Source organism: Dendrobates tinctorius, unplaced genomic scaffold, assembly GCF_039654945.1.
Source record: "Dendrobates tinctorius isolate UK_male_01 unplaced genomic scaffold, ASM3965494v1 ptg000158l, whole genome shotgun sequence".
In the NCBI taxonomy this organism is placed as follows: domain Eukaryota; kingdom Metazoa; phylum Chordata; class Amphibia; order Anura; family Dendrobatidae; genus Dendrobates; species Dendrobates tinctorius.
Window position 1 is genome coordinate 27,338,830 of NW_027361825.1, and position 11,504 is coordinate 27,350,333.

At 42.4% G+C, this 11,504-nt stretch overlaps 1 protein-coding gene across 1 annotated transcript in view; it reads left to right on the forward strand.

Moving 5' to 3' along the window:
- The window catches only part of LOC141052001 (cytochrome P450 2H2-like), a 43,352-nt gene extending 34,028 nt beyond the window's left edge, over positions 1-9,324 (forward strand). The window contains exon 9 of the mRNA XM_073549165.1: positions 965-9,324. Coding sequence (XP_073405266.1) covers positions 965-1,146 — 182 coding nt within the window. The 3' untranslated portion in view covers positions 1,147-9,324. The remainder of the gene's footprint in view (positions 1-964) is intronic.
- The last annotated feature ends 2,180 nt before the right edge of the window (positions 9,325-11,504 follow it).

Below are 11,504 nucleotides of genomic sequence, written 5' to 3' on the forward strand. Positions count from 1 at the left end.
GTGTTTCTTTTTAAGTGGTTCTAATATTCATAAAAGATTTTCATGCAAGTCCACCATGTACATCCCAAGGGTATACATACCTTAGAAGTAGACTATGGGCTTGCTAATGGGACTTTAAAAACAGGGGCACAGTACTTGCCTTTCACATGTAATTTGCTATTGCACCTGGTAATGTTGCTGACTTGATTTTTTTTTACCTGGGCAGCTTCTCGAAAAGTAATAAAAAGCCAACATTTTTTTTACAGACACATTATGAAACTAAAATTAATCACTAATATTCTCAGTGACCTATGTCTACAGCCAAAATGTCTGATAAAAAGACATTAGCTGGTTCACTGTGATCTGTAAAATGACATTACAGTCATAATAATCTGTGCAAGCTTCTCCAGCTTGAGGGAAAAAAATCATGGACACATAAAAAAAATTTTATTGTCAGGGAAAAACTGACAATTACTGACTGTAATTTCTGGACAGTTGGTAACCCTGGTACTTGACCAGTAATCCTTTCCACTGAAGAATCACATAAACCTGGCCAACCTATGGAAATTAGAAAATAGAATTTCAGAAAAAAAACACTTCCAAAATTGAATTCTGGTTTCTGATGCCCCCAGTCAATAACTAGGCCGCAATATAGGCAGTTGTGGTGTTTGTTGCAGTGATGTTTCATCTATATGAGTGTAATGCAGCCATGATAAGACCAGCATCACAGAGTAATACCAAGGAATTCATTTGCTCATGGTCTAGAAGACATAATACAATCTTGATTCGGTTCTCAAAGCCAGTTCCCTCTCAGTTCATGGCAGCAAGCATTCTGGGGAAGGTTCAAAACCAGGATGGTCATTTTTTAAAATTGTTGGTCAAAAATTTTTGAACTACTTCACTTGCAGATGATTTAGAAGCTGACATAGATGGTTCCCGAGGACCATTATACACCGTCTAACACATGATGTCTTCCTTCCTCTAGGAAAACGGATGTGTATGGGCATGACTCTGGCCCGCATGGAAATCTTCTTATTCATCACAACTTTACTGCAGAAGTTTACTTTGAAGCCTATTGTGGACAAAGAACTCATTGACATCAGACCAGTACCCAACACCAATGGTTCTCAACCTCATGACTATGAGATGCTTGCTGTCCCTCGCTGAATACTGTTCTCGTGCTGCTGTCATAAAACATATATGGCACACATAATTAAATAGTGGCAGATACAATATAATGAACACAGATGTGGAGATGAATCCTAAATAGTGATTATCACTTTGCTGAAATTTGAGCAAAACAGTTTGCTTGTATTTCACTGCAAAATTTGAAATAGGAAATTTGTTCTATTTTGGCCAGGAAATGTATTTGATGCAAATCAAATGTACGTTATAATTCCCTGGGGTCCAGCCCCAATCCGATTCAGTTGTCCTCTTCTGTTTAGTCTCCGGTGTGGTGTTCTTTTGGTCATTTTTAGCGTCTTCTGCGCTGAGTAGTCAGCAATGTTATGACTAGTGATGAGCGAATTTCTTTGAAAAATGATCGCCAAACATAAATTCAGCACAAATATGGCACATTTGGATTCGTGATCGGAAACACGAGCACAATTTTATAAAATTGGAAACGTGTGGGAAAATATTTGCGCTGCCACTAAAGTATTTTCATCATTTTGTCTGCAATAATGGTGGTGTATGATGAGCGTAGGGCACATGCTTGATGAGGGGAGGAGGTTTGCAGACCTCAGAGGCACGGCGTGCTTGTAAACTGTAATTTTTTTCCTAATTTATGTGTGCACTTTGCGGCTAGCCAATCAAGGTGCACCCACAATGTCCTGAGACTCCTGACACAACAGCTTGTGTCACTGGCTGCTGAAATTACATGTCCCTCTCCATATAAAGAGCGGATATCTAGCTTTAGCACCGTTTTGACACTGTAAAGGCACAGAGAGGCTGCTCCTCATGCTGGCACTGTTAGCAGCAAGATTTTAGGTAGTTAGCTAGGCGGTTGTTTATTAGTCAGATAGTTTAGCTAGCTAGTGTCCTGTGTGGCTGTGAAATTGACCTTCCAGAAGATTTTTTTTTTGCCACTACCGAGGTCCACAGACAAAGACAGCAGGGCGCCATTCATTCATAGGAGTGAGTTGTGCACTGCTTCTATTGTGCTCCATGCACAAGATTAGTGTTCTAAATCTTATTTTTTTCACTTCCTAAATGTGAAACAGCATGCCATATCCCACTTTGTCATTTAGTGGTGTGGTGAAATTGTTCTGTGAATTGAGCTGTTGTGCATGAAAAAATTTTTTTTCGGGCAATTGATAACGTGATTCACCATTCTCACCTTGTTATATAGTGGAAGTGAATTTCCACAGTCTGCATAGCTCATGCACATTAAAACAATATTTTTTTCTGTTGATAAACATGATATAGCTCGCCATATTCCATGTTGTAATTTTGTGACGGTGAAATAAAGCTGTCTGCAGTCCTCTCGCACATTAAGAAAAAAATGTTTTTCTGTTGCAAAACGTGATACAGCCCACCATATCTCACATTGTAATTTTGTGGGGTGAACTAAACCTGTCTGCAGAGCTCATGCAGATGAAAATAAAAAAATATATTTTTCTGTTGCAAAATGTAATACTGCTGGCCATATCCCATGTTCTAATTTTTTGGCTGTGATATGAAGCTATCTGTAGACCTAATGCATGTTAAAAAAAATATATTTTTCAGTTGCAAAATGTGATATCTCACGTTGTAATTTTGTGGCAGTGATATGAAGCTGTCTGCAGACCTCACACACATTAAGACAAAAATATTCTTTGTGTTGCTAAACGTGTTACAGCCCGCCATATCCCACCTTGTCATTTAGTGATGTTGAAATTGTTCTGTGTGCAGAGCTGTTGCACATTAAATAATTTTTCTTTTTTTTTTTTTTTTTACAAACGTGATACAGCAGCCGAGATCTTAGTTTGAAATTGCATTGAACCAATCTTCCAGATTATACAGGCCTCATCAGCACTAAAAACTATTTTTTTTCTGTTACTAATATCATACAATAGGGGACATCTCACTTTGAAATTGTTTGGAGCATCTTGTCAGTGTTATGCAGGCCCATTAATATTTTGTCAGTTATTAACGTTATACAGTAGGGGAGATCTCATTTTAAAATTGTTTGGAGCATATCTTCTTTGTCATACAGCCCTCATCCAAACTTAAACAATTCTTTCTTCTGTTACTAACGTCATGCAATTGGGGAGATCTCACTTTTAAATTGTTTGTAACATCTAGTCAATGTTATACAGACCTCATCCACACTGAAACAATTCTTTAATCTGTGACTAACACGAATCAGCACGCCATATTTCACTTTCTCATTTAGTGCTGCTGAAATTCAGCTGTGTGCAGAGGTGGTACAACGTAAAAAATCTGATTTTTAGTTGCTAATACTGTGCTACTAGCATACTATCTGAGCAACATGACTGGAAAAAAGCAAGGTTGTGGTGAAAGGTGGATTAGGCTTGTTGTTCAAGGTGTATGTGGGGTAGGTGGATATGTTTATGAAAGCATTAGTGAACCAACAATGTCATGTCATATCCAAAGACAACTGGCAGCTTCTGTTCTTGGCTGTTGTATGTTTTAGTGTGCTGCGTTGTTCTTACGTAATTACAGTCTGTGATATCTTTAGTGGGGCTTCTGTGCCTGCTGTTGCTGTTGCTGGAGATGTTAACAATAATTTATGAAAACGTGAACAGTCCTGCTTAGGTGTCAATCTGCTGGATTGGCTGTAGTGGCTCTATTAAACTGTTTCTACTGTGGTGAAATTTATGCCACTTTGTTGGTGTCTGCCACTAATTTTTCGAAATGTGAACACTCCTGGTTGTGAGTTTAACTGTCCATCTGCTGGGTTGGGTGTAGTGGAGGACCTTTCGGTCCATATTATACTATTTCTACTGTGGTGAAATTGATGTCACTTTGTTGGTGTCTGCCAATAAATTTTTGGAAATTTGTAGACTCCTAGTTGGGTCTCTTTCATGTGTGTTATGTAGCAGTAGGCCTCCATTCTCTTTGAGTTAACTATCCTTAGATTTTTCTGACAATAGTAGTCTACAAAACTGATATTTGTGCCACCTGAGTGTGGCTGAGCATCAGTTTAATTTTTTTTTTTGTTTATCACTTATATAGCACCAATAGTTCAACATTCACTTTACAGACATTACTGGCACAGTCACCATTGGGACTCACAATCTAAATTTACTATCTGTATGTCTTTTGGAGTGTAGGTAGAAAAATGAATACTGGGAGGAAACCATCGCAAACACGGGAAGAACATGCAAACTCTTTGCAAATGCTGACCTTGGAGGGGTTGGAACACAGGACTCCAGCGATGCAAGGCTGCTAATGTTTTTGCATTGACGACTCAACATTTCTGGGGTTGGAAGCCTATCACTGTGATGCAAACTTTGTTCCTCACTGCTGTCTTGGGGAAAACCACTGCTAAGATTGTCTTCAAGCATGTTTTGATACTGCAGCATGGGCACGTTCCGTTCCATGGGGGGACGCAACTGGCAAAATTTACATTTATATCATGTATAGAACACACTGGCAGCCCAGTAGTCAGCATTATTTTGAATCCTAACTATACAGGGAGCAAACATTTTGCAGATAGTGCTGCAAGAAAGCGCTCATGGGTCGGTCTTTCATGAGAACTAACTCGACAGTGTGTTGGTGGCAGGGTAATACTCAAGCTTTCTTCCTCCATCCCCTCTTGGCAACCACGGAAAACCGAGAGGGAATTATTTCCGTCTTCATCTCCTAACTGTTGTGTGCCCATTACCTCTTCTTTCTCATTCGCCCTTTTCCTCATCCTTCTCCATTTGTTCCTCCTAGGGAAACTGCCTATGAGATGACAGACCTGAACTTATAGATATTGTTAAACCTTGGGCATCCTCCTCTGCTTCCTCCTCTTCCCTCGGGACCACACCACCTCCTCACCCAGACTATTTAAAGAGTGTTTCAGCATGTAGATGACAGTAATAGTGATGATGATGATGGCATTGTCACTGCTAACCATCTTAGTAGCCATTTCAAAAACATGCAGATGGATGCAGTCTGTGTCCACTACACAAGTGTGAATTGCAACACGTCCGTACTTCGCTGTGCCAAGCTATTCAAAATTTCATACTGCACCAGGTCTCTGCACTACTGCCACAGTTGCTGCAACATTTGCAGAGTTGAATTCCACGGTGTGGTCACATCGCATATCAACCAGTTAACTGGTATTCCCTATAGATCTCTATACCAACTTAAGTGGAATGGTGAAAGTGAGCACACAATGACAGTGGTTTCTGCAGCAGGGACAGTGGTGTAGGAATTGATGTGCCATCAGGTTGAGGATGCAAGCAATGCATGGCACTTGTGTAAGATTGGCCCTGCGTAGGGCCACCACGAGGTTTGCACTATTATCACACACTGCCTTCCCTGGACCGAGGTTGATTGTAGACAGCCATTGCTGAAACTCGGCATGGATAGCTGTTCACAACTGTTGTTCTGTATGACGCTGATCTCCAAGGAATATTAATGTAAACACTGCCTGATTGCGGTGAACCCTGGCTGTGCAGTGCCTAGGTGGGGGGATTCTCTCTTCAGTGTTGAATTGTGTGTTTCATTAAATCAGAGGTTGAGGGCTCAGGTGGAGGTCCTAGAGAAGGTGGAGGAAGCAGAAGTGTTGGATACAGAGGTTTGTTCCGCAAGCCCTGGGGATTCCAAGACTTGGTGTCTACTGACACATTGGTGTCTAGTGCTTTAATTCTCCATCCCATGGTGTGTATTAGTTTAGTTCTCCAACCCCTGTTGCCTATTAGTTTAGTTCTTCATGTTCTGGTGTGTAGTGGTTTAGTTCTCCAACCCTAGCTGTTTAGTAGCTTAGTTCTCCAACCCCTGTTGTCTAGTAGTTTAGTTATCCATCTTATGGTGTGTAGTGGTTTAATTCTCCATCCCCAAATGCCCTACAAGCCTTGGGGATTGCAAGACTTGTGTAGCAGCCCCTTCCCTGACTGACCTTGCAGCTACCAGAGTCACCCAGTGCCCAGTCATTGAGACGCTCATGCTTGCTCATCCTGGTGTCAGTGTTGAAATGCACCCTAGCAGACATAATTTTTCAGGTAACGGGTGATGTTGGCTGCTACTTGCTTATCTTTCTTAGAGAAGCAATGGTGACTGGGCAGCTGGTACTGGGGGACTGCAATGGCCATTAGCTTTCGGAAACCATCTGTACGTATCCACAAGGCGGAAAGGCTGCATTTCCGTGGCCAACAGATTGAAATGGCCATCCAGTAACCACAGAGATCACAGGCCATGAGTCACGCAGAAACAACCACTGTGATCTTTGTAGCAAAGAGCTCTCAGTTGGCCACTATCGTCCAGACAATGACACGATTGGGTGACGATCATCTGAGAAGGCTGCAGACTGTTAACAATAATTAGCTCTCGCAAATCTAATAGTGAGCGTACGGTTTATCCATCTCCAGATTAGAATGCATGGAATATGTATTTATCCCGCCATATGATCACTGATAACTCCACGATAAAACCACCTTCCTTGCTGATACAAACAATCCTGTTTTTAGAAAAAGTTAAAAATATTGGCCCAATGGACGCCATTCTTCTTTGGCAGTTCACACCATCAGGGTCTTCCATCCCCTCTTCCTCCGAGTAGCGGTCATATAACGTCTTCCAGTTTCACCCACTCACTTCCTTGACCACTTTTCTGCCTTGCTGCCACACTTCATGTCCTCAGAATTGCCAACCGCCAACCTTATTCGGGGAGAGTTCAACTACCCCATCTTCCCAACTGCATCCCAGCTTCTGTCTCTAGCCACTTTTTGTGGCCTCTCACAACTTTCAATGTCTGAGACACACAAAAACAGTAACACCCCTGATCTGGTCTTTGTCTGGCTCACTTCAATCTCCTAACTTGATAACTCACCTCTTACCCTTAGTCCCCCATGAAATTAGGAGTATAACCACAACTTAGACATTTTTAGGCACTCCGTAAAAACACATCTGCTTAATGCGGCCTATCACGTTCCCTAATCAAAGTCCTTGATTTATATAGCCTATTCTCTAGTTTTCTGATCATTATTCATTATCAAACTCAACCATAGTCAAAAGCCTCATGCAACCTTTATCTATCCACCATTTCCTCAAGATGGTTGTACAATCATTGTAAATAAGCACCTGTAATTGGTGTCACCCCCACCTCATAGTAGATTGTAAGCTCTGAAGAGCAGGTTCGTCATTATTTTTGCTTTGTTTGATTATCTTAAACTTGGTAACTTTTGATTGGTTTATATGAAGTGCTGACTGTGAGAGAGCTGCCGGCGGAGATGGTAAGGTGGATTTAGAAAGATGGGGTGTGCTTGGTATGTAAGATCAGTCAAAATCAACAGGCATGTCCACTTCCATATCAGCTGACAGGCTCTCAGTCACCCCAACTGTAGGGAGTAAACAAATGGAGATTCTGTGGACGTTCAGTTGTAGGCCCGGTCACTATGCTTAGGGTGCTTACACGCTCCCTCCATCTTTAAAGGGACTACCCGTGTCAACCTAAGGACTGCCCAGCCTATAGCTCGGCGACACCTTCTATTAAGACTTCACCTCCAATATGGAGATGTTTAAGCTAAGTTGTTAGTTTGCCTTGCATGCTTGCTAGTTGTCAGGTTCCCCAGGTCAGCCAGTCTGCTTGTCTACCCTGTACCCGTCTTTTCGTACATGTCTGCGCTCTTCTGTCTATCAGCTGGTCCAACCCACACCTGCCAGTGCTTTTCTGTTCCTCAGTTGGTCCCATTTGCATCAGTGGTTCAAGTGTCCCTACGGTGCCTGCCTGCATTCTTTATACCTCTTTCAGCTGTAGCAGCCTACCTGCTGTAGAGGGTCAGCTTCCAACCTCTGTAGGTCAGCCTTGGAGTAGCACCTGGTGCCACCTCCTTGTCCCTCCTTGGGACTCAGTTTCTTCCTGCTGCCACATATTTGAGTTGGGATTTGGTAGACCACTTAGTTATGCCCCTACAGGCTTCTCGAGGGATATGGCACAGTGGTTCCACAACTTTGACCATTACAGTCTCCATCTGCTGGGTTGGCTGTATTGTAAGAGGTGTTGGTCCCTATTATACTATTTCTACTGTGGTGAAATTGATGCCACTTTGTTGGTGTCTGCCACTATTTTTTGTAAACGTGTAGACTCTTGGTTGGGTCATCTTCATGTGTGTTGCCTGTATCAGTAGGCCTCTGAGACAGTCAGGCCTCCACTTCCTTTGAGACAAATACCTGTGTTACTATCCTTAGATTTTTCTGAGTAGTCTACGAAACTGATATTTGTGCCATCTGAGTGTGGCTGAGCATGAAAGCAGGTTGAGCTGTTGCATGTGGTATCAAGGCTCCCAGCACAGCAGGCCTACAACAATCCCTCACCCATTTCTTTTTACTTTCATGTTCAATTGAAAGCTGTAAATGCTGGCCTAGACCATGATACCTCATGCATGGCTGATTGCTGCTGTGCCATGCTTCAATTTGTACTGTGGGTGAATTGAAGCCATTTTCCTGGTGTCTGTCCCTTATTTGATGTGTTTTGGCAGCTTTGGGGGTCATTTGAAAGTGTTGTTCATGGGTTTATTTTTGCCTCCCATTGACTTGAATGGCATTTGATTATGTTCGGCGAATATTGCAAATTCATGAATCATAATCCGACCCAAACATCAAAATATTCGCTCATATCTAATTATGACAGCATGCAATACAAGTCATGACATCACATGACGTAAACATGTTGCGGGCTAGTCAGCCCAGGAGATGCCAAAGATGTAGGATAACAGAAGGACCAAAGATGGACAAGTGAATGACCAGACCAAAAGCAGATGTTTGGCCGGGTAAGTTTGAACCCTCTGCAGAAGGGATTTTGGCCTAATCCTCCATACAGATCTTCTCCAGATTTTTCAGGTTTCGAGGCTGTCGCTAGTCAACATTGAGTTTCAGCTCCCGCCAAAGATTATTTTCTTGGGTTCAGGTTTGGAGACTCCCTAGGCAACTCTAGGATATTAAAATGCTTCTTACGGAGCCACTTCTTAGTTGGTAAGACCCAGCCATGACCCATCTTCATGCGTGATCAGGTTTGAGCATAAGTAATTTGAGGCGGTTTTCTAAATTTGATCTAATATTGGTTTGTAATATCTGGTCTGTTATTGTTTTTTTCCCCCCCAGTTTGGTGTATGTTTATGTGGACAATGGAATTGTGGCCTTTTTATATGTTTTGTATATAATTTTAATTCTTTTCAATAAATGTTAATATTTTAATGGTTCTCTTCATTATGGTGGTGGTATAATTACTGCCCCCGTGTCATGTATATGGTTAAATAACGTTCAGCCTTTTTAAAGGAAGCACTTGTTAATTAGTCATTCACCTGGACCCATTGAAACGTGGTAACGCGAAACAGCCATCGCCCTCTCTCCTCTCGACCTGCATCCCTCTGCACCTTACCATCTAAGGCCTGTTTCACACTTCAGTTTTTTGACGTCAGTCAAAATCCAACGTTTTGCAAAAAAAACGGATCCGCTATTTTTTTAATGGATCCGTTTTTTTTCCCATTGACTTGCATTAGGGGTGGATTTTGACGGATGGTCATCCGTTGGATCCGTTTTTTGACGGATCCGCCATAATTTTGGCGTCCGCCGTCTTGAGTGGACGGACAATGAAAAGTTTTTTGTCGGCGTCAAAACAGCGGATAGCAACGGATCCACCACTATCCGCCAAACGTTATAATGGACGCCTATGGCCGGCGGATCCGTTGCCAACCATTAATTGACGGAATCCGGCAACGGATCCGCTTTTTTACACTGAGCATGCCCGGAAGAATTTCCTTGCCAGAAATTTAACCCCAAATTCCATTCTGGCGGAAAAAAATCTCTCTCTCTCTTTCTCTCTCTCCCATTGCTTTCCCAGACTCATTTTCATTTAAATTTCGGTCACTACCTTACTAAAGCGGATCCGTCAAAAAACAGATCCGGTGACATCCGTTTGGGCCACCTGGCGGATTTTGACTGACGTCAAATAACTGAAATGTGAAACAGGCCTAAGATGAAAGTCATGAAAGGACTTTTTATTCAAGCTGCCATGGTGAGTGCTGCATACCTTTTCCTGAAATGTTTAAATTAGTTATTTTGTAATACATGCAATTTTCTTAAGGCTATGGGCCCACGTAGCATTTTAAAACGCACAATGAAAACCGGACTCCTTCCCATAAATCGCGCATTTTTTTCCCCCGCAATTTCACCGCGATTCTGTTCGCGATTTTGCCGCAATTTTCTCAAGCACTTTCCAAGCGATTTGAAGCATCGCTTGGAAAGTGATTGACAGGTTGGTCACACTCGTCAAACATAGTGTTTGACAAGTGTGAGAAGCTTTTTACTATTGAGGCCGCCTATGCGGCATCAATAGTAAAAGATAGAATGTTAAAAATGATAAAAAAAAATAAAAAATCGGGGTATATTTACCTTCCGACATCCCGTGCTGCCATCCCGGGCCTCAGCGTTCCCAGCGATGCCTTGCGAGACCTGTGATGACGTTGGTCTCTCGTTACTATAGCGATCTCGCGAGACCGCTAGAGTCACGCGAGACTACGTCATCACAGGACCTTGCCGCAAGGCATTACTGGGAACGCTGTGGCCCGGGATGGCAGCGCGGGACGTCGGAAGGTGAATATACCCCGATTTTTAATTTTTTATTCTTTTTTTTACAGGGGTATGGTACCCAGGGCCTGGAGGACAGTCTCCTCTCCTCCACACCGTGGGTACCAACCGCACATTTTGATGGATCCGGATAAGGAAGAAATTTAAAGGAAACCGGAGAGAGAGAGAGATTTTTTTCAGTCGCCAGAACCGAGTTTAGGGTTAAATTTCCGGCTGAGTCAATTCCGGCGGATTTTGACTGATGGTGACATACGGATGTGTGAAAGAGGCCTAAGGAGGTTATCCCTGTACCTGTAAAATAAGCAATTGTTACTCTTGTTAACCCCTGCTCTTCGCTTCTGTGTCACTGTATCCTAATTACCTGTGTTAGGTATAAAAAATCCCTGATCTACCGATTTGTACAGGTCCTACGGATCAGTGGTAGCCCTTTTTTCACTAGGCAACTTCTTTAACATAAAAACCTGATTTAAATAATATGTCACTTTGTGATGACACATTTGACCTGGAATTGGGACAATGGTCAATTCCCCATACAGTTTGCATATTTGCAGCTCATGCCCTGTTTACTTGGGGAGATTTGCAGCTGACAGCGACTATTTTTTAGGCTGCAAACATGATACGATAAATGAGCTAATCACTGCCATGTTTACAAGTTCCAATGACCGGCCATACAAACACTCCTTTATTGGCCTTTCTAAAAGGGCCTTTACTTCTACTCCCTATCACTGAAACAGGGGATGTTGCCTTATACCCACTTGGCCAACAGCAGCCTCACACTACAAGGCTTC